Here is a 24,122-nt window from a genome sequence, read left to right as displayed (position 1 = left end):
GGGCTGACTTCTATGCCCTCACAAATACTGCTGACGCATCCACAGGAGCCACAAAACACACAAAAGTTGACATCTCCCTGGCACCTGTGCTGTAGTGTACCTGGTGTGTACTTCTGGGCAGCGTGGGTCCAGGATGTGACACCTGGCTTTTTAGTATTCTTGTAGCCTAAGTACTATCTGAGATTGTTGTGCGAGGAGGTGGCAACACACTATTGTATGCTATACCTTTTGTTCTTATTTAAAAATGGTGCTTCCCTATCATTGCATCCTGCCACTGTGCACACACTGTTTTATTAAGCATTCATTTACATGAAACAATCAAAGACCTTTTGAGCTGGCTTTATACCCTGAACTTAAGTTAATCAGTGATTGTTTCAAGCATCTTATTTAACGTACTGGCCAGAGTAATTGAAAGAAGATTGCATGTGCCCCATCGTTTAATACTATCTAGACTCTTCCCCCCTCTATCATATTCAATCATACTACCAGACTCGCATGTCCACCTTTTCTTCAAATATTTGTAGAGCGCATGGCTACCCGGAATCTGGCTTCCCAGCGCTTTTGGAATTGTTTGAGTTAGTGAGTTAAAAGGCTAAAAGATTTAGGGGAAGAGATGGGTTTCAAGTTTTTTTCCTGAAACTCATGAAGTTGTCCTCCATTCTGAGACTGGTAGACAGAGTTCCAAAGCTTTGGTGCAAGGTAGGTGTAAGACCTACCCCCACTTCTAGCTCTCTTAATTCCAGAGGCAAAAAGCAGTTCAAGATTGTTTGGTCTTAGGATCTTATTGGCATGGTAGGGGTAGGACAGTTGCTTTAGGACAGTTGAGCCTGTGTTTTCCGGTGTAGAATGCATAGTGCGTTGAATTGTATTCTGCAACTTATGGGCAGCCAGTGAAAAGTTTTGAGCGCAGTGCCAGCAGATTTTTTTTTTTTTTTAAACATGTTTTTATTGCAGAATTAGAAACAAAACCTCCAAGTCAACCATTACACCCTTGTCACCTTAATGCCTTGTAGTATCAACAAAATTGCACACAGCCATTTCGCCCACATCCCGGAGGCTGGGTGGCGTAACAGTGTTCCGGCATAGTGTCACGATGACCTTCTCACTTAGGTACCTGGTCAACAATCAAATGTAGTATCTGCATTTTCCAACCAAACCCCCCCCCCCTTGAAGCCCCGCCTAGTGTAGTTAGCTAGCCTATTCAGCTGCGTCAGTATCAACAGTGCCCGCCTTTGCAGACCCTCGTCAGTACCCCCCCTTAGTAGCTGTCTATGAAACTTATCGGTGACCACTACGCCTGTTCCCAAGATTCTACACCCCCCGGTTCTGTTCTGTCTGGCACGTGCTACGGGTCCCCACTACAGGCACCCCTCCTAGTGGTGCTGCGGGACTCCAAAACCTCCCCTCCTCCCTCCCCTCCCTCTAGCTGCTGTTGACGTGGGTAGTATTCATGTGATCTGGCTCTAGGGCTCTCTACTTATCTAGGTCAGCTTATCTTACTTCCAGGGTTCATACCACCTCACTATCTGATTGCTCTCGCCCTTCATCCAATGTCAGGTAATCACGCAACGCCTGCACAATCGTCTCCCAATCCCTTCTCATTACCCACCTTGGCGGCCTGCCGCATTCTAACCACACTCTCGCATCTCGACCATTTTAGCAACTCATTCAACCATTTCCTGATCGACGGGCCCTCCCTGGATTTCCAATGCCAGGTAATTTCTCTTTGGGCCAACACGAGTCCCAGGTCTATGAATTTACTTGTGATTTTTGTCCGTTTTGTATGGGGGAACCAAAGCAGTAGACACGTCGCCATGTCGAATTCCACCTCCCTGTCAGTTACTGTGTTCAAAAGCTCTCCCACCTCGGGCCAATATGTTCCTAATTTCGGGCAATCCCACAATAGGTGTTCCAGCTCCACCTCTGGTGCTAAGCACCTCGGGCACGACGCGTCCTGCACCCGAAAGTAACGTCTAATCTTCCCCGGGGTTAGGTAAGCCCTATGCAGCACAAAGAAATGCACCTGCTGGAAGCGGGCATTCCTGCTACTCTTCTATGTCCTTTCCACTATTTGGCTCCAGACCGTGTCCGGTATCGGTTTGCCCACACTCTCTTCCCACTTTTCTTTGAGAGTAGTCAGCGGCTCCAATCCTTCACGTAGCATTCTAGAATGAAGGCACGTCACCGCCTTAATCGTCCCTGCCGCCATCACCACGTATTGGCAAGCCAAGGTTGTATCTGGTTCTGTGAGACCCCCTTTCCAATACTTTTGCATCGCTACCACCCCCGCCGCATGTAATAGGTAGTGTCCATCTTGGAGGCCATACAGGTCCTGCAGTACCCGGAAGGGGACCAACACCCCGTCGGTAAACAAGTCTCCCACCATCAGCAAACCCAGCTCCTCCCATTCTAACAACGGGGACCAGTTGCCCCCGTGCGGAAGCGCAGTCAACAGCCCCAACGGGACCTCCGGAGCGTATGGACGAGTTGCTTTCGCCCTCCGCAGACTCCTATTCCAGTTCAGCCGGAGAGTCTTCTCTTCCACGGACAAGCCTTTCAAGTCTAATTTCTGCTGCAGTATTATGTACGAGAGGACATGCCGCTGTATACCGGTCCCTCGCTCTCGTTCCGGGCCTCTAAATTCTTTAGCTACATTTAGCGTTAACACCTGTAACTGAGCCGCTAGGTAATACAATTCAAAATCGGGGACCGCTAACCCTCCATCTAGTTTGGGCCTCATCAGAGTGTTCAATGCTACCCTATGCCTTCCGTGCCCCCAGATAAACTCGATGGTCATCGTCCTATGATCTTTGAACGTCCGCTGCGGGATCCAAATCGGTAGGGTACGGAAGTAATATAGCAATCTCGGGAGAGCCACCATCTTTAGCAGTGCTACTCGGCCCTGTACCGACAGAGGAAGGGAGGCCCAAAAGGCCATGCATCCTCTCAGAGCCCTTACACAACGTCCGACATTCCCCTCTAGCAGATCAGCGGTTTCGTGGTAAATGCGGACACCCAAGTATGTAAAGCATGTGTCCTCCCAAACCACATCCGCGGTGAGAGGGGGATACCGCGTATTTGGCCGCAATGGGAAAACACACGTCTTATTCCAGTTGACACTAAGGCCCGAGTGTCTGCCAAAGTCAGACAACATCCCCACAGCTCCTTCCAGTGCCCTCTGTGTCCTCCAGGTACAGCAGCAAATCGTCCGCGTATAGCGAGATATGGTGAGTCTCCACCCCGCAGACAATCCCCTTGTACCATGCCCCTGATCTTGCCTGTGCTGCCAGTGGTTCCATTGCCAAAGCGAACAGCAGGGGGGAAAGCGAGCACCCCTGCCTCGTTCCTCTACCCACCGTATAGTCCGGCGATATGACGGGTCCCACTCGTACCCTGGCCGTAGCGGATGAGTAAAGCACCCTTGTCCACCGCCCAAATCCATCCCCCAGGCCAAACCTCTCCAGCACCCCATCTAAATACCTCCATTCAAGGGTATCGAAAGCTTTTTCTATATCTACCGACAAGACTGCTGGCAATTGGTCTGACTCCGAGACATCGTCCAGTATGCAGACCAGGCGGCGAATATTCAAAGAGGTGTTTCTAGTCTGAATAAATCCGGCTTGATCCCGGTGTACCAGCGTGGGCATGTGCGGAAGTAACCTAGTGGCAAGAATGCGACTCAAAATGTTATAATCCACTGTCAGCATAGACAAAGGTCTATACGACGTCACATCAGAAACCTCCTTGCCAGGTTTCAGGAGCGGCACCACCAACGCCTCCCTCATCGACTGGGGTAAGCGTCCCAGCGTCAATGCCTCAGAATACACTGTTAACAACCTAGGTGCCAGTACATCTATATATTTCGCATAGAATTCAATCGGTAGGCCGTCCACCCCCGGTTTCTTATTCCTAGCCATCTGTTTGATGGCCACCCGTATTTCTGACCGTGTGATGGGGCCCCCCCAACTCCTTCGCGATCTCTCCCTCCAGTACCGGTAAACGAACTGTCCCTAGGTATTCCCCTATCTCCGGGGCTTCCACCTCCAGCCGACTCTTATAGAGAGTCATGTAATATGATTGGAAGCGCTGCACAACTGCAGTTTGTGAGTAAACCACCTCCCCCGTCTCCGTTTTAATGTTCATGATCGGGGAGCCTCTAGGATCCGGATTGGCGAGTTTAGCAAGTAGCGTACCCACTTTATCCCCTTCTGCATGTATCTTGGTGGTGTACTGCTTATAATCAAAACATCGCAAGCGCTCCGTTTCTGTTGCAACCAATTCTTTCGCCTCCAGCAGTTGTCCCTGTAACTCCGGCCGCTCTGGTCTACGCTGCTCTAGATCCCTCAACACTCCTTCTGCCTTCTCCAGATCAGCCACAACCGTCGCCCTGTCATTCGGAAACCTGCCCATACATACACCTCTCACCACCATTTTCAGGGCATCCCATTCAACCGATCTCGTTGTGGCAGAACCTTCATTCTCGTCAAAGTAATGCTCGATTCCCTAGAGGACCGTGTCACTAAACACCGGATCCTCCAATGCAGCAGGCTGCAGCCTCCATGATGGAACCGCCGATCTCGCTTGCTGCCACTGCACCGTCATGAGTAGGGGGTTATGGTCCGAAATGGTTCTAGCCAGGTACTCCGAGTGTGCTGTCATGGCAGCCAAAGGGCCTCTTCACAAGATAGAATCTATCCTAACGTGTAATGCATGTAGCGCTGAGAAGAAGGAATAATCCCTAACTTTCAGGAGGCTGTTCCCTCCATACATCTATAAGGCCCCATCTCTCCTGCCAATCTTTCCAATGGGCTGCTAGCCTGCGCACTGGGGAGTCAGACAGTGGGGGATGTGACCTATCTAGTGTAACATCAGTAATTGAATTGAAGTCACCACCAAGGATAATGGGGCCCGCCAGAAAGTGCACCAGCGAGCCGGATAAACTGTCAAAAAAACGGGCCTGGTCAAAATTGGGGGCGTACACACTACACAACACCACATCGCGGCCATACAATCTTCCTTCTACCACCACAAACCGTCCCTCAGGGTCGACCAACTGATTCCTAGCTTGGAACGGGTTCCCCGCCCTCACCCATATCAGTACCCCTCTGGCGAACGCCGAATATACAGTGCCAAACACCTGGCCATGCCACCTCCTCCGCAGTGCAGCACATTCCGGCTTAGTCAGGTGAGTCTCCTGTAACAGTGCTATCTGGACGCCTCACCAAATGGGCGTGCACCTTATACCGTCTAGACATAGTTCGGAGTCCACGAACATTCCATGTGAGGCATTTCAACCTAGGTAACGTCCCCATTGCTGCCATCACTCAACCATTGTCTCGTAATCAACCCTCCACCCACATCAATGCAGTTGAACCCCCCACACAACACCCCAAAAAACTCCCTCAACCCCACTCCCCAGAACAGGACCTAACCACGCTGCATCAGACCCCATCCAAACCTGTAACACAACACACAGTCCCTTACTCTGTAGTCGTCACCACAGAAGGCCTTAAGGGCCACAAAAGGGGTGGTCAGAGCCGACCCGGAGCAGCCGAGGCCCTCGCCCCGAGCCCTTGACCCCAGTCAGCGGTTCCGCACAGTACCTGCCAATTTTCAGAGCACCAGGGCAGCACGCTCCAGCAGGAGTCCAAAACACAGGGCCTGCAGGCAGTGTTATTCATTAAATAGACCATCCGCCGTCTGTGGGGTGACCGCTGGCCCCCCGGAGCTATCAACATCCGAAACTTCCCCTTTAGATGTGCCATCGTCCTCGCCAGAGTCCGATTCCAGCAGTGTTCTCTCCTGTTGCGAGCCCGTGATGATTGCCGTCGCGGCAAGCGCTCCCCTCCTGTCCGCCGCCATCTGCTCCGCCTGCTGCGCTCTTTTAAGTTTATCCTTTTTGCGGATGCGCTGTGACTTCCTCACCTTGACCAGTGGTTGCCTCTCTCTACCTCCTTTACCTTTGCGATCCGTGCCAGCACGGTACAACTCGAGCCACGACCACACTTCGTCAGGGGTTTGAAAGAAATGGGTCGTATCATCTAGGATCACTCGCAGCTTTGCCGGAAAGAGCAAAGAATACTGTATGCCCTCCTCTCTCAGTTCCTTCTTCACGGCCAGATAGGAGGCCCTGCTCCTTTGGACCTCCTGCGTGTAATCAGGGAAAACCGTGACCGGGTTGTTGTCCACTTGGAAGGGGCCCACAGAGCGAGCCCTTTGTATCAACAGGTCACGGTCTTTGAAGTGCAGCAGTCGGACAACCATCGGTCTGGGAGGGCGGCCCTGCATAGGCGGACGGGCCGGGACCCTGTGCGCCCGTTCCAGAGAGAAGGGGGAGAGTCCCTCCGGGGCCACGACAGTCTTAAACCAGGTCTCCATGTACGCTACTGCATCATCCCCCTCCACTTTCTCCGGCAGGCCCACCACCCGCACGTTATTCCTCCTATTGCGGCCTTCGGAGTCCTCTGCACGCCTCTCAAGCGTCGCCAGGCGACTGAGGATGTCAGATAGTTTCTGTTCTGCGGTCACCACCGCCGGTTTCAACTCCTGCAGCAGCAGTTCATTTTCCTTCACCCTATCCTTGAGTTTAGCGTGGTCCGCCTTCAGGAGGCCAAGCCCCGTGGCCACTTGCGCTATATCTTGATGCAGGGACTCCTTGGTCGCGGTTATCGCCTCCAGTATCCCATCCAGCCTTGCTGTAAGCCTCCTTTCCTGCGCCGAACTTTCTTGGTCCTCACGGGCTCCATCATCAACGTCCGGTATTTTTGCCCGTTCCCGTCCCCGTGCAGCGTCAGTTCGCCGCCCTCGGCGGCCATCTTGTTCTCTGCGGAAATCGGGGCAAGGCCGCCTCCGGGGGTTACGCCGGGCCCACCGTTCATCCGAGCAGCGGAGGAGACCCCCCCGAACTCCCCGTCCACACAGTGGCTCAGTGTTCCCCGCAGACGCGGCTGTCACCACCAAGAGTCAGTCCCACTGTATCCTTCGGGCTCCCATCGGCTATCAAAGATGGCCGCTCGCTGTCTGGCACTCTCTTTGCTGGGAGGCCGCGTTCACCTCTGACCATCCAGTCGTGAACACAATGCGGACCCAGCGCTTTGCTCCTCTTCGCCCACCGTTATTCTTAGCGCCGGCACCCTCCATCCCAGGCAAGTGACAAGCAGGGTGCCACTCAAGGGCACGAGGTGTCCAGCGGTCCGCACCCCGCCACCCAGGCCAGCGCTACTCCGAATCGGACCAGTTCTGGGGCGTTATTCCACAACCGTCTGTCTCACCAATCATCCGTCTGCTCAGGTCCCCGACTCACCGCTCACACCGCAACCGCGCGGCGTCTGAGTCCTGCCGCTAGTCAATGGGCGCCCGGCTCCAGGGCCTCTCCCCGGGTTTACTCCCCTCGTAGTTCAGCAGATGCCTCCCAGGAGCCTCGGTGCGGGGTCAACAATCCGGTCCGGGGCGGTGCAGCCCCAACTCCTCCGCGTTCTTCCGTGTAGAGCCACTTCCAGATAGCTCCTCTAGGCTCCAAGCAGGGATTCGGCACTCCGCCACTGCAGGCGTCAGAGGGTCCCGCCGGGCAGCTACGCTCTCAGCACAAGGCCTTCACGCCAGGCGCTGGGGGAGGGGCGCCGCGGTCCGATACCTCCGGTACTGCGGGGGCTGCTCCCCACCGCCCCCACGACCAGTGAGCCCTCCGCGGCAGGAGCTACCTTCCGCTCACCTCACTGCACCGGTACCGTTGCTGTGTCCCGGTTGCAGCGCCGCTCGCATCGGAGGCGAGCACTCTCAGCCCCGGGCCGCCGCCATCTTGAGTCCAGCTCGCAGCCCTCCCAAGGGCCAAAATCGGGGCCGGGCACTGCCGGCAGGCCCGCGACAATGATCTCCTGTTCCCCCGGTGCTCTACGCAGGGCACCCGTGCTGCAAGCAGCCCGGGCGCGTCTTTTCCAGGATGTCTGACGGGATCAGGCTCGGAGCTTCAGGCTCACGCCGCCATCCCGATCGGCGTCCAAGCCACGCCCCCGTGCCAGCAGATTGTGTTTCTAAATGCTTAAAAGTATCTGGGGAGGAGCATTTTGAATATTCTGGATTTTTGTTTACTTCTGATTTTGGGCTGCCTAAGTACAGCTAGTTGCCATAATCAAGACTAGATCAAATTAAATCTTGAATCACGATTCTGCTTGATTCCAATGGGAGCCATTTCAGTACCCTTCTCTGGGCTTTCAAAAGGCTGAAACAGCTGCCAGCCACCTTTTTTGCTTGGGAGTCCATGGTTAATTGGTTGTCCAGGGACATTCCTAGGCTTTTTACTTCTGGCTTAGGAGATGGGCGCTCTCCTAGGGGAGCTGCCCAAATCATCTCATACCAGAGAGCTGGGTTGTTTACCAAGACCAGAACTTTGGGTTTTTTCACTGTTCAATTTCAGACTGCGAACTGCCATCCGCTCAAATACCTTAATGATCAACTGGGTATCGTCTGCGTAAGATACCATCTTAAAACCAGAGGAACATATGATGTCTGATAAAGGGCGGACATAAATATTAAAAACCGTAGGGCTTAAAGACGAGCCCTGTGGGACACCACAGTAGAATTGATGGCTGAATGAGAAGAACAGCCCTTTGCCTACCTGGAAACTGCACTTATCTAAAAATGCTGGTAGTCGAAAAAGCGATTCAGCGCCTTGTCAGGGGGGTAGTAAACGTTCTATAAATGCAATTACTCAAGTGATCTGCTTGGGCATTAGTGATATGAAGTGCTTGTTAGCAAAAGTTGACATCCAAAGCATGCATAATTTACGAGTATTTTTTAATCTTGCCTGTAGTTCACCCAAACCTGTTGATCTGAATAGGCAGCTATCGTCTTTCTCCATTAAAGTTGCATACACACGCTTTATGGAACTCACTTAATAAGAACGTTTAATTTCAGCTTTTGGAAACTGACTTGGTTAGACTCCAGTGTTTACAACTTTCACTGTGCTCCCTTTTAGCTACTGCCCTACACTAGCTGCACATTTACTACTAAAGTTCTTATCAAGATGGAATTTGACCATTAAATAAATGTATTGCTTCTATGGACTTTTCTAATGAAACACATTGTAATGCAGTGGGTCTCCTTTGTGTACTCTGTAGTGTGGTGGTTTGAGGCAAATGGTTCAATGTCTCAAGCACTTGTTTTAGGTTATCTATGGGTCCAACCTAAGACATTGTTTGTGCAAAACCAAAAACCTTTTATTATTCAAAAGAATTAAGTACATTATCCATGCCATGAGAAATGCAATAAAATGTATTTATTCAGAAACGTACATAAGTATATCTCGTCTTTACTAACCACCAGTGCACACACTTCCAGGAGCAGTATTGTCTCTTGCTCTGCCCATCTCCAACTGAGGCACCAACTGACAATTGTATGAACATTCTTGCTCAACATACTTTCAACAGGGCATTGACCTCCTAGCACAGGCAAACTAGAAGTGGGATTGCAGATAATCGAACCTAACAAATCACCCGCATTTGGCTGTGTCCGTTTTAGTAACCTACTTGCGCTTGGTGCAATATTTGAGTTTATTCCAATTGCTTGTTAGCCATCCACAGAATAAAATTTGTGTTTTCTTTGTTAAAATTGAGATCTAGTCAAGCCACAAATGCTGTTAAGCTGTTTGCCATGATCTAGTTGGTATTAAACATTCCAGAAATATCAAATTAAATGAGATGTAAAATTGGCCTTATTTCATATGCATTATTATAGATGGTCTTTCCAAGTAGTCCGCTTTTGAGCTCAGCAATAACAGCAAGTATAAAAGCAGAATGAGACAATACAGTTCGTGATTTATGCTTTGTAATGCTTATAAGGCTAATCTGGAAAAGCTCTGTAGCCAGTATTTTATAGTGGTAAGTAGAAGTCTGGTTGTTGTTTATCACATTTAATAAAATAAAATGTCTTGTTTTTGCACTGTGTAGTGGACATCACTGTCTATCATAATGGCTACCATGGAGATCTGAATGAGACGTTTTATGTTGGGGATGTAGATGAAGGATCAAAGAAGCTTGTCCAAACAACCTACGAGTGCCTAATGCAAGCAATTGATGAAGGTAAGTTCAATGCGGGGTTAATTTGGGGCTTTAATGATTTACTGCTGGCGTACACAGAGGCACACTACTGCCCTCATTTAGACTTTGTCAAGAGGGGAACAAAAACTCTAAAATCTGCAAAAAGGGCCTTCTCATGCATTTGACACAATTATTCTGTTAAGAAAAAGTGGTATTAACCTCTTCAAAAAATTTGGTAATAAAACTTCTGTGCATGGGTGTCAATACTGGTAGCCTTTAACGCCCATATTTTCTGGATCCACAGGGTTCTACTCCTAAGTGTTGAAGGGTAAAAATCATACACTTTCCTTACAATTCTTTTAAGAACAAAGAAGTGAGAATTGTGCTCTTTGTTTTATTGTAAATTATCCGTGAAACAACCATAGAAGCAACAATACATTACTTAACAGACTATGCATTAGAATTACTAAACATGTGACCTGAAACAGTGCTGTAACCCCCAAACAGAGTTTGTCTCTGTCGATAACTATCAATCCTATAAACTATCTGCACTTGTCCATTATCCCAGATTTCTAGTCGATGTGGGCATCCACTACCTGCTTGGCTTGATACCCTGCAAGAACAACGTAGGGAAAATCAGTTGCCATAAATATGGCTCACTTCGGTATGCCCTAGAATAATAAAGGAAAACAGTGTATATACCATCAGCATCTGCTTTACCCACTGAACCATATTAGGAAATTGCTACACATGCTTACATCACTTACTCTGAACAAAACCACCCAGCCATGCATAAAGGACGTTCCAATTTTCTCTTTGAGTGGTATCATCTTCTCCTCCTTATGTACTTCATTTAATTAGAATGTAGAATTAGAACTTTACTTCACCATATGTTACGCCAACATGTTTTGGCCCTTGCCAAGAACCCATACGGTTTTGGGACCTTCGTCAGGACTGTCAAACTGTCCCTGCCTATCTACAGATGTACTCCATACATAGCTTTGAGGCCTAGTGCTCTCACCTGACCTCATCAGGCTTGTCAGGCGGGGGTTCCTCTATGTATCAGTGGCGGTGACCGGTACCTTGACGATTGTTTCACTACAGACCGGCACCCCCGCCAGACATGCATGATTCCAGAACCCCCCCAAAAATAGGGGACTTCCAATTGGGACACTAATTACCTATAAAACCCCACTTTTTGTTTTAACTTATACCCTCTGTACCCTAGAATCATAGGAATCTCGTTTGGGTATATCGGAAGATATTTGTAAGTCTTTTTCCTTCCTGGATCCCTGCTTCTATCCAGTAAAATACTTTATAAAAGAGCTCCTAATTTTGTTTGAGTCTGACCTGGTGGTATCATCTTACCAGTGTGTGGATAGGTGCCAGTGATGAAGCATGCAACTATTAGTGGGTGAGGTGTATACTACAATATCTTTTCAATGCCTTAGGTAGACTTACTAGTGGTTTCTATCCTTTGTCCCTTCTTTCCGAGCCTAGTCGCCATTTTGTGTTTATCTTGTGTGGGAGAACACAATCTTATGTAGGAATCACCACACAACTGCTGATTAGACTACAGACCCTACAGAACTCAGCAGAATGACTCATCCTCGCCCTCCCCAGACATTCCCACAGCACATCCCACCCCAAGAATCTACACTGGCTCACTATCCAGAAGCTATGCCAGTTAAAGATGTTGACCCACGCAGACAAAACCCTGCACAACGAAGGACCAGCCTTCATCAACAAACGCCTGACCTTCCACCAACCAGCCAGACACCTATGATCTTCCTTCTTCTTCCTCGTGGACACCCACTGGATCCACCGACGCGACAGTGGAAGATGCTCCATCTCACACCTGACAGCCAAATCTTGGAACAACCGTTACCTGCATCCCAGGACCACCGTATCAGCCCAGCAATTTAGGAAAGAACTCATGACCTGGCTGTTCACATGAGCAGATCACCACGAAGCAAGCAGCAACTCTAGCACCTTTTAGAGCCTCATGAGTGATTTGCCGCACTTTACAAATCTTGATTGACTGTGCAAGTTGATCTAGGGAATTATGGATGTTCACATTATCTGTGTCAATTTGATTGGAAATCCGTTCCACACATGAGGCTCTCCCAGTTGACAGATACTCCTGTTGATCCCTTTATACTGAAGTTGCTTGACGCAATCGGCATCTGTCTGTGAAATAGTTACCTTTTACCAACAATTCTTCTGAAACCTTCCAAAACACCATACGGCCAGGAAACTTATAAACAAGGAGGACAGTTCCCCTCAGGATCCATATTAACAGTCTAAAAGTGAAGAAGCAGTATTGTAGAACTCCAGGAAAGTTCCAGCAACTCAGGGAACTTTGCTTGGGGAACTCAGTCAGTGTCACTAGAGTGTTATCTGCTCTGAAGCAGTTCATGCCAGGTCACCCTCTGAATCCTCATAAAAGGAGCAAATGCATAGCTGAGACACTCCTTCCAAATCTGTAGAAACACGTTCATTGCAGCTGCTTTCAGATGTTGTCGCCAACTGAAACACATTGGGAGCTGCCACACAGGCACCCATCCCTTCATCAGGTTCATTAAAGTGATGTAGTTCTGCATGCAGTCACTGGAATCCACTACTGTGCTCAACACAGTTAAAAGATATGTCGCTCTAACTGAAGCTTTCTGTTTCAGACAGAGGTGCCAGATGAGCCTGGCCACTCTGCCACCTTGAAAATTGTTAACCCTCAGTTCATGTATCCTACTGTCAAGGTAACTACTGTTCTGTCTTATTCTTTCTATAAATGAACCAGCCAGAGGCTCGAACATGCTTTGTCTGCTCTTCTTGTAACCATTTTCTTGCCATCGTAACCTCCCTGCACTGGGCGTCTCATCCTGTTCTACAGGCGTCCAATTCTAGCATCAAATCCATGGCTTGTCTGAGAAGTTGCACTTTTGTTCCAGGCATCCTGTTCACTAAAGCAATCCAGTTATCTTAGTTCACTGCTTATACATACGTCCTTCCTTTTCAGTGATTACCAGTCTTTAAACCCTGCATGGTAATGTAGTTCAGATGCCCTACAAATACTACTTGAATTGACGAGACCAAGAGGCACACCTCTCTTGTTAACTCTCTTAAGAAATATCTGCCTGCACTCCCACTCTTGGTGGATTTAACAAGCTGCCCAGCGGTGGAGAGTTGCTGCCACAGCCCACCTTGAATCCCAGCCTGCCTATACTCTGTTTAGGACTTTCATCTGATTTGTCCCAATGCATTACCAATCCAAGACTGTCCCGCAAACAAAGCTCCTGGTTTAGGTCAGTCTCCAATTGAGCTATGACGATCATATCTTGTTATAGAATCATTCAAACACCCGCAAAGCTACTATCTCTGGCTTGAGGAACATTGAAAAGCAGCAGTGTTCAAAAAGCAGTTCAAGTGGTAGTGCATCAAACCCCCTACCGTATAAACTGCTGAAGTGGTCTGGTTCAAAAATTTGTATTGCCGTATATACGTCTTTCATATTGTATCTGCCAAGCTAATGTCCTCCTTTTAGAAGGTGCCGTAAGAGGTGTATTGCTTTCCAGTGGCGTAACAAAGGCCCCTGCAGTGCGGGGGGGGGGGGGCCTGCAGGCCCCGCAGTGCGGGGGGGGGGCAAGCTCTACGAGGCCCCCCCCTCAGTACAGTATTCTGGCCTGCGAGCTCCCGAGTATGTCCGGAAGGGGGCCCCTCCTTGCACTTTGCAGGGAGGCCCCCTCAAGTTTTGTTACGCAACTGTTGCTTTCATCTTCAAATGCCTGTATATTAACTAGGCACTGAACTCCCTTAGGTCAACCCCTTCTTTATTATGGCAAATTTCTTAGGAAGCCCTCATCTCCTTCTACATCCTCCTCCATTCACATTAGGAGTGAGGAAATCGGCTTGGGTACATAGGCATTATAGAGGTGCTGTAAAACTGTTCTCAATCCCTGTACAATCTTCTGAATCCAAAGAATTTGACAGCTGTCTAGACCAGTTGTGTAGGAATATACCCAGCTCCTCTCCCATCCTAACTAGGGAAGAATGATGTTTCCTCTTTGTAGTTTCAAGAATTCTTGGTATTACTCTCCTGAAGCACTTGCCTCTTTCATTCCATCTCCTGTGGTGTAAACGTTATTACACTTTCTTGAATACTGAATACTTCCAGTAGCCACTGTTGTGACAGCCCCCATTGATATTCTTGTGAGCTTCGCCAATGTGAACGCCTTCTTGAGTCCTAACTTGGTGTTATCCGAGAAGGTGAACATATTGCAAACTACTTGACGAACAGGCCAACAAATAAACAAGCTTAAGGCACTGAACCTACCACTAAAGGAGCTAGGACTCCAGTCTTGGGGTCCACCCTGAAAAAGGTGGACCTTAGTCTCCAGGCAGATGGTGCAGTTGCACTGCAGAGCAAGCACTCTACCCTTCTGGGCTCAAATCCAAAGAATCTATCTGTCCCTCTTTCATATCTATAACAGACATATCTAGAGCTTCAGTAATGGGTCTTGCCAGTGCCAAAATGTTATCCTTCCACAGGTGTCAAAAATACATTTTTAAATACAGCTTTTTGATCTTCCTATACAAACACATTGAACATGAAGCTCGTACATAATCTAGCTCTTTCAAGTATTACATTGTCACTTGGATCAATAACCGTTGAATTGGTGAAAGAATGCTTCTCCTCTCGGTTTCATTTTGTTCAGTGTCCGGAATAACTGCTTACCTTCCTTACAATGGCTGGTAGAGGGCATTTGCCCATTGACAGTTCTGTACTTCCTTGTGTAGAGATTTCCTCAGTTTGTGTACATCACTGAACACTTTTGTCATGGGTACCCATTATGAGGATCTGGGATGTCTGATGCAATCAAACATTTAATCTTCTACATTTTCTGATTCACAAGTTGTTCTTCACTTTTGTCTTACCTCCTGGTCTCTCGCAAATAAAATAGTCTATTTATGCCATGGTCCGGGTTCCTACAAATTGTGATCTTCTACCTTCTTGCTCTTGGTAGGGGAGAGTATTCCTTGTCTACCTCTGTAGTCCTGAGGCCAGAATATTTATCGTTCAACTGGTTTTTGTCAAGAGTGTCTTTTGCTCAGGAGGATGTGAAGGCTTTCTTAAGAGGCCATATAAAGTAAATTAGTTGATCTGATCCCTGCAATAACTCACATGGCACTTTTCCTTGTGTTGAGCCTCAGTGAGGCTTTCTTCATTTCTGATTTGGTTGGATTTGGAGTGACTCGACCTTTCCCTCTTTAGAGACACATTAGCCCCAAACCCCAGTTAACTCACTATTCCCTGTTCATTGAAGCCATCACCTTAACATGAACAGTGTTGGAGACGTTGGACAGACTGGTTAATGGCATTAAAATAGCTGCCTTCAATACTGTAAGACCTAATCTATGAAGGTTCCTATCTTACATTTTATACCGGTGTCCAATCAAAAATGACTGGGAAAGGAAAGCACCACCTTTTCAGTGTGCTGTTTCCTGGGCCACTAAAAAATTATCTGGGTTAAAATCATTATTGCTATAAAAGTTTGTGAACCAGCACAGAAAATAGCGGAACTGCGATTTGATAGATGTGTTCCAGCGTGCTGAGGAGAAAGCAGTTGTTGCTCACCCAGCATTAATCATGGCATCTTATGTAACTATTGTGAATTCTGTGCAGTGTAGCAGAGATCGACTTGCAGGAACCTGGTGTTGAAGCTCCATGCTGACCGGAAACCTTTTTTCACGCAGTTTGTATGACGAGAACACTATTGCAGCTAGCATTCTCTAGTCTCCTTGTCGTATCTTTCGCACTAATCCGTAGGATCTGCATGTTTGTGGATACCAAACTTTAGGTGAGGTGTTTGGACTTATTACATGACCCCCGTAGTATATGTTGGCTTAGAGACCAGCTAGCTCACAGTGCCACCATAAGTCCACCCTAACCCAAACAAGGAGTGAATTGTTTCTGGGAACCACTTAACATGACAACCCTGACCCCTAAGTGATCGTGGTAATAGATCTGAACCTTTTCGCTTAGTCACTAATGCACTGTTGGTCTCTGCGAAATATACAGAGAATACACATTGGGATGTTTTCTATATATTTATTGAACCAGCCTTATTCTTGTATAAAATACATGTGCTGCGATAATCCGTAGACGGAAGATGATGAATGTGATTACAAGCATCAAAAGAGTGAATTGAAGATACAGTGTATATATGCAGGCATATAATACAAGGTAGTAATCAGGCGTACTCCTACTATGCAATGCCTACTCTGTGTATGTAGATACAAGAATCTCCACATGGGAAGATCCAACCCCATTACCTGTCTGGAAGGTATGTAGAACCCTGTCTTGGTCACGAATTGGACACCCCTCACGTAGATGTCAGGCAGCTACTTCGCGAAGCCTCAGCTTGCAGGACCTTTCAATGAAGTGTCTCCTCTGCTAACCCCTGGAAATGCTTCTTTCTGAAGTAGGGGATCTCTGTGTAAAGTCATAATCTAGTGAATAGTCCCGCTCATGTGCGGGGACCCCGGAGCAATCAAAAAATCTCTTAAACTGTCTTCTTTGCAGTAGTGCATAGACACTTAAGAGAGAATTAAAGAGATAATGCAGCCTATACATGCAAGGCTGCACTGTCCAGTACTTCAACTAGAAATGCAAAGGATATTCCACCAGTATCACATTTAAACCTGTCTGCCAGGTTTTTCCATGGAAAAAACTCCCCCCCCTCCCCCCCCCCCCCCCCCCCCCCCCCCTCCACCAAATCCTTGGAATGATAGAGAGGAAGGACAGGACAGTCAAGCCCCCATAGGCTGCCATTATGTGGCTTAAAAAGGATACCGTGCCTTTAAGGAAACTTTCCGAAACTCTCCTGGTATCCCAGAATGCCAGCAACTCCCTCCACTTTCAGTTCTTTTTTCCGGCTCCTGCTAGCATGACCCTGGAGCAATTTCTACAAATTGTGCACTTTTAAAGTGTTAGTGTGTTCACTGATGTGTTTTGCCTCTTATCTTTGATGGAGTTTCTCTGGTGTTTTGGACTGCTCTTTTATTAAATATGCCTGCCTTATTTGATAAATGTCCTGAGTGCTTGAGGAAAAAGGCAAAATCTGATCCTCACAGGGTTTGCATCCTGTGCCTGCCTTCTCATGTTCCTGAGGAGTGTGATATCTGTTTGCAGTTCCCTAAAAGGACCCTGAAGGACAGGGAGAAGACCAGGCTCCAAGGTTTGGAACAGAGAAGGCAGCAAGGACAAGGTGGGTCTGGGCATGAAGGGGCTCCTTCCTCTGCCCGTGCGCCGGCCTCTGGGGGGCTCCCCAGGAAAGAAAAAGCCAGAAAACGCCACCGGTCTCCGTCGACGTCGATAGCCTCGACGTCGGCGTCGAAAGGAATGACCACAGTCTGTTCCCCGTCTCCCCAGGGCTCTGGGTCGAATCGACGTCCGACGTCGAGGGGACTGATGTCGAGACCTCCGACGAGGTCGACGTAGAGACCTCCGACGAGGTCGACGTCGAGGACTGATTCGTCATCGAGCCATCATCGACGTCGAGAGAGGTCAAGACGCCGGCGCTCGCCGTCGAGGCGACACCGCCGGTCACCGTCGACAGGTAAGTCAACGACGTCGAGACGAAGATCAGCGTCGAGACGGAGGTCGTCGACGCTGAGAAGATCGCCGTCGTCGAGGAGACGATAGACGTCGAGGCGACGAACAGATGCTAGTCGACGTCGAGGCAACGTTTGTCGATGTCAAGGAGACGCTCGTCGACGTCGAGGGGACGCTCAGCGTAGAGCAGCAAGACTAGATGTTCTAGGACCAGGACGGAGTCCTCGGCTTCAGCGAGTACACGGTCGTGGCGGCGCCGTCGCTCATCTACGAGGGGGAGGGGCTCAAGATCGCCCCCCTCTGGTCAGAAGAAAAGGAGAGTGGGACAGTCTCCGGGCTCTGAGTACTCAAGTTTACTCACCCTCTAAACTGAGGTCGCCTACACCTCCTCCTTTGCCCATGGATCCTCCTCCGTGGAACCAGACTCCTCCTCCACTACTTCAACCTCCTACTCCACCACCTCCGGTTCCTCCTCACCGTCCTCCTCCACCGGCTCCGCCAAAGTCGGCCTCGTTGCCTCATTTCCCGCCGCCACCTACGGGGCCTCCGCAACCTAGGCTCCCGGTTCGGCCTCCACAGCGCCCTCCTTTCCGGCCCGCGGAACGTCCGAGGCAGCGGAGGTCTAGGTCTCGCTCAAGACGGAGAGATAGGTCCAGGAGTCGCCGTCGCTTGTTCACGAGGTCCAGACGGCGCCATAGGAGGGACAGGTCTAGATCCCGCCACACGGATTCGTCCAGTGCCAGGGACTACTCGCCGACCCTGACGGACTCCCCTCGGACGAGGGTATCCCCGATCGACGACATTGTCTCCTTCCAGGAGGTTTTACTGCGAGGAGTGGCTAAGCTGGGCATCACACTCACGGTGCCCACGCCCTCGACGTCCGTCATTTTCGAGACCCTGCACAAGAAACACTTGTCTCGCCCCTTGTTGCCGTTGGTGCCTGGGCTGGTGGAACCGGCCATGGAGCTCTTCCTCACCCCTCCTTCCAGGCTGCATAAGAAGTATTGGGCTCCTGACTCGGATCCGGCGTTCCTCCGCTTGGACCCTGCGCCGGACTCAGTGATTGTGACGGCGGCGAGGAAGCAACACGCCACCACTCCGTCATCGACAGTGCCTCCTAACAAGGAGAGCCGCTGGATGGATTCGGCGGGCAGGAAGGTCTGTGGGACGGCCGCCACGTCTATGAAGGCCGCTAGTGCCTCAGCCTTGTTGGGACGTTATGATCGGTCCCTATGGGAGTCCCTCGCCACGGTTCGTGGAACTTCTTCCCCGGGAAAACAGGGAGGATTTCCAAGAGATCATGAACGAAGGACTCCTGGTCTCCCACCAAGTGATCGGCTCTGCTGCGGATTCCTCCCTCCTGGCAGCACACGGATACTGTCATGGGGTCAACCGGAGGCGCCACACCTGGCTGCGTCTGACGTCCCTGAAGCGCAGCAGAGGGTTGCCAATCTAACTTTCTCGGGCGAGACCCTTTTTGGGAAACATGCGGACGAGGAGATGGCCCGCATGAAGGTGGAGGCTGAGACCCTGACGGCTGTCGGGTTGGAAAAGCCGAAGGAACAGAAGACCTTCTGCTCGTTCCAGAGACGATACGGGGCGCAAGGTAGAGGGCAAGGTCGACAGACTGGGCAGCAACAATAGACGCACCAGCAACAGTTCCAACGACGCCCGTTCCCAAAGCGCCAGAGGGGGCGCGGTGGTCAGCAGTCTTCATCCGCGACCAAAGGCCCGGCTGGGTTTAGGCCCTGAGGTGCTTCTTCCCCCTCATCTGTTACCCGCTCCGGTGGGGGGAAGCATCCGACATTACCTGGCAGAGTGGAGAAACATTACTCAAGACAAGTGGGTGCTGAATATTGTTTGCAATGGATAGTCTTCGGTTCTACAAAGGAGAAACTCCCTATGTGTTGAGAGTATAGAATCTCAAAATGACAGTCCGCAATAACCAAGCCACCTTACAATACAAACCACTGTGAAATTGCACACAAAGTCGTAAGTTCATTGATAAAAAGTTATATTCAGTACATTTTATTAGGTACAATACATTTGTTAAAAAAACACAATTGTTTAGCAATGAAAAACAAATTAAAATTAGGACATAGACAATATCCACATAGTTAAAACATAGCAAAGTTCCAATTACAATGGTCACAAACAGTAGTAAATAACAGTATTCATACAAAGTAATTGATTATCCAAGTCAAATATTTATGCAGAAAAACTTGTCGACGCAGCGTTTCGGTCTAGTAGCAATTTTTACACCTTCTTCAGGACTGTTTCTCTATATATAGTTCTATCAAGGAATCCCTTTATATTGGATTCAGAAGGCAGGTTCGATGGTATGCACTTCTTGGAATGTACACTGGTATCAGCTACTTACATCCAGGTATAACAATCATACTTAAGTCATGGTTATGATAGCAATATTGTACCAGGGGAGCCACCGTTTCTGAGTTTGGTAGTTGCAAGATAAAATCAATTTAAAAACAGACAAAGTCCTACACCTTCATAGCCTTGATTGTGATGCTACTCATTAACAACGGCATGAAGTACTTCTTAATTGTACAACGGACTACGTTTCCTTTTGGTCAATCGTGATGTGTAATGACGGCCTCCCTGCTCCCACTGGCGCGAAAAAACATCATAGTCTTCGGTTCACCAGTCCGCCTCCAGCGATTCCACTGGTTGCCTCGCAGTTCCAGCTATGCGATTTCCAGGCGGAGGCTGACACCCTGTTAAGAAAAAGGGTGATTGAAGACGACCCTTTGTCTCAAAGCTTCTCGCTTCTTCCTGGTGAGGAAGAAAGACAAGAACGAGTTCAGGCCCATTCAGGATTTTCGACAAGCAAACAAGTGGATTCGCAGGGAAAAGTTTCGCATGCTGTCTTTGCACCAGATTTACCCTCCGCTGCAAAGGGGAGACTGGCTTTGCGCGATAGATCTGCAAGATGCGTACTTCCATGTGCCCATTGCACGGAAACACGGGAAGTTCCTGCGGTTCCTCGTCGGCACCAATCATGATCATTATACCGTACTACCGTTTGGACTGAAGTCTGCACCCAGGACATTTTCAAAGTGCATGGCTGTGGTGGCAGCGCACCTGCGAAAGAACAAGGTGTTTGTCTACCCGTACCTGGACGACTGGTTGATCAAGGCATCCACCTTCCAGGAAGCACAACTGCACTTCAACAGGACGGCTGTTCTGCTGAATCAGCTGGGTTGTACATAAATATGTCCAAGTCTGTTCCAATCCCGGTCCAGTGCCTGCAGTATTTGGGACAGTACAAAAAAAGAGGGCGGTCAGAGTTACAAATTCTGTATTATACAGACAAACACCACAGGTTAATTATGCCAAAATAGCTGAATAATTCTCGAAATTGGAAAACAGTTTACAAGTTTCAACTTTGCATTTATTTATGCAATGGTTTAGTTCCGTAGTTTGTTCAACATATTGAGTCACATATATTCAACATCATTATTTAATTGTGAATTAATTACATTTCAGGTGCTCTCAGTGCGGAAGGGAAGTGTAAGAGTAGTGAGGGACTGGGTAAAGGTGGTGTGACTGTTTTATGAACATCGCGTCATAATCAAAAAACGCCTTTACAATCAGAGTAGTATATGAGTTCCCAAAATACATCACACGTAGGTTAAATCAATTCTTGTTCTTTGAGTCCTATGGCGTGTGAGGTTGGCGTAGTCTACGTTTCGACCCCCATGTACGCTCAAGGGTTATTCATGCCTCATGTTGGGGTCTTCATCAGGACAGTGAATAGAGAGCATCAAAGGACGGTCGCCATCTGTGCCGTCTTTAAATGGGCCTGAGCGTGCTCCCGGAGATTTTGGACAGTATTCCTCATTGGAGAGTGGACATCACTGTGTCACGTGTGGTTTCAAAAAACAATCCTTGGGTTCAATGCGCGGCGTGCGCCGTTCTCTTCGGCGTGCAACCGCCGACTTCAGCCCTCGTAGCTACCTCGATGCATCAATGGGACCAGAGGAAAGGGTGCTGGGACGACAGGATCCAGTTGTCTCTCAATGCCCAACAGTCCCTGAGATGGTGGTGCTCGGCAGAGAATCTACTCAGGGTGGTTCTTTTCCACAAGGAGATCCTGACTCAGACTGTCGTGACTGATGCGTCTCTCCAGGGATGGGGAGGGCATTCAGAGAGTCTACAAATCCAGGGAACGTGGTCTCCGGCAGAGTCCATGTATCACATCAATTTCCTGGAACTCGGAGCAGTTCACTTGGCATTGAAGGCCTTTCATCCGTCCTTCCAGACCAACTCCTTGCTTGTACAGACGGACAATACGACCACGATGTATTATCTCAACAAGCAGGGGGGCTCAAGATCGCGCACACTGTCACAGGAAGCGCAGGCGATCTGGCACTGGCGGTTAGCCAGAGGACTGACGATAACGGCGGCTCATCTGCCAGGTGTGCAGAATGTTCAGGCGGACGCCCTCAGCAGACTGATTCAGGAAAACCACGAGTGGGTCATAAACGACGAGGTGCTCGGCGACGTCTTCGCCAACGTCTTCGCCATGTGGGGCACTCCAGACTTGGATCTGTTCGCCACTGCCGAAAACAGCAAATACCGCGACTTCGCCTCGAGGTATTATCAGCCGGGGAATCTGGGGAACGCGTTATGGATCAGCGGGTCGAACAGCTTTCTGTACGCTTTTCCACCCATTCCCCTGATTTCGGCGGTGCTTGTGAGAAGTTGGCCTGATGTGCAGTGCTCACTATTCTAGTGATCACTATATATCAGTCCAAACAACCCTTATTGATGATTGGTTGTAAGTCAACCTTATAGACCAGCTATCCTAGTAGCATGGATACGAGCAGTCTAAGGCTAAGACTCTAGAGGGCGTGTTAAGCCAGCTGTTTTACCATCACATTACCCCTTGAACACCCAGTGAAAGGACACCACACAAGTGTTATGAAAATAAACAGTGTATTTATTAGAATCACAACAACCCTGTACTCTTTATGAGGACAGGGTGCTAGGCACACAACAAAACTCTTACGAAAATACTTAAGTTAGCACGTTATACACAAATGCCCGAGGGGCACGAAAAACCATATATTCTAAAAGTGGAATGCGAAATTACTAGCAGGTAAGTACAGTACTAATAGGCTTTGGACTCGCTAGGACTTGACTATAGAATCGTTAGATTACTTCTAGGAGACCTAGGGGACTCGGGTGCAGAGTGTGCACTCTCACGCGGGATGCGGGACAAAGTCTATGGAGGCTAGTAAAGGCAAAGTTAGTGTTCACGGGCGAACCCGACCTGGTGGGAAGAAAACGACAGTGGATCCTGACCCTAGGATAGTGAGGCTATGCTGGGACACCGAAGTGCCGAAGTTACCTAGCCCAGGGGCTGCAGCTGCATAGGTCTGAAAAGACGTCGGGAATCTCGTGCCGGACCAGGAGCCTGGAAGAAGGAAGTTGCTGGCAGGCGACCAGTGAAGGAAAGTTCGATGGATCCAAGCCTGGATCAAGGAAGAAGAAACCTGAAAGCAGAGGGGACCAAGTTCTTGAATCACTAGCCAGTGATTAGGTGGGCACCAGGATGGCACCGGGCGAAGTCACCGCAGTCAGGTGAGTGGGCGACGCTGGCTCTGCAGATCTCACGGACCAGGAGGCGTTGTCGGCGACCAGGATGGAGAGGCGAGCTGTCCCACGATGGATGAAGCTGTCGGCGTCGAAGTTACCCAGGATTGGGCAACCAGCCTTGGCTAATTCAAGCCCACGCGGTGGACTCAAAATGGCGTCTTGAGTGGACCAGGAGGGTCCGGGGTGCTCCTCTTTTGGAAGGGAGCAAGGGCCAGCCTGGAGCAACCAGACCAGCAGCAGAAATGTCGTCGGGCGTCGTTCAGAAGGCCACAAGCCAGCGGGCTAGTAGCCAAACAACGCGGTGAGCAGCAAAAAGCAGAAGGGCCCCACGCAGATCGTGGAGATGCTGGGAGGCTGCACTTCGGTGCTGGAGCTGCTCAGGGTCGGGGCTTCTCGGACCCCAAAGCACTCACCAGGAAATTACTCGGCGGGCTTGCTGGAAAGAAGTCGTGCAGTCTTGAAGATGGCCGGTCCCTCGAGGTCTCGTCACACCCACGAATCTCAGCGTGACTGATGATGCAGGTAGAGGTCAGAGGTGCCAGGGAAGCCGGTTCTCGTCGAGCTGGGCAGTCTTGATCCGGAGGAGAGACTTGCAGCAGACCGCAGTGTTCTTAAGATGGTGCCTGCGGATGCAGGGTGACTACTCCTTAGTCACAAGGGAGAAATCTTAGGAAGAAGTCTTGAGTTCCTTTCGTGGAAAGTAGTTTCAGGATTCAAAGATGATCTGATTTGGAAGGGGGCCAGTTCCTACCTTTATCCTGTAAAAAGGGGCTGGCACGCGACTAAGTCCTGCCCTAGGGGTGGGACTAGGAGGGGGGTGGTTACACCCACTTCCTTGGCGGGCTTTTCCCCAGCAC

The 24,122-nt window shown here is 49.4% G+C and overlaps 1 protein-coding gene across 1 annotated transcript in view; it reads left to right on the top strand.

Moving 5' to 3' along the window:
- Positions 1 to 24,122, top strand: part of METAP1 (methionyl aminopeptidase 1) — a 360,683-nt gene that overhangs the window by 232,589 nt on the left and 103,972 nt on the right. The window contains exon 8 of the mRNA XM_078676209.1: positions 9,945 to 10,076. Within this exon, the coding sequence (XP_078532335.1) occupies positions 9,945 to 10,076 (132 nt within the window). The remainder of the gene's footprint in view (positions 1 to 9,944; positions 10,077 to 24,122) is intronic.

This window comes from Lissotriton helveticus, chromosome 2_1 (assembly GCF_964261635.1).
Source record: "Lissotriton helveticus chromosome 2_1, aLisHel1.1, whole genome shotgun sequence".
Taxonomy (NCBI): Eukaryota; Metazoa; Chordata; class Amphibia; order Caudata; family Salamandridae; genus Lissotriton; species Lissotriton helveticus.
This window is presented reverse-complemented; position numbering and strand designations above follow the sequence as displayed.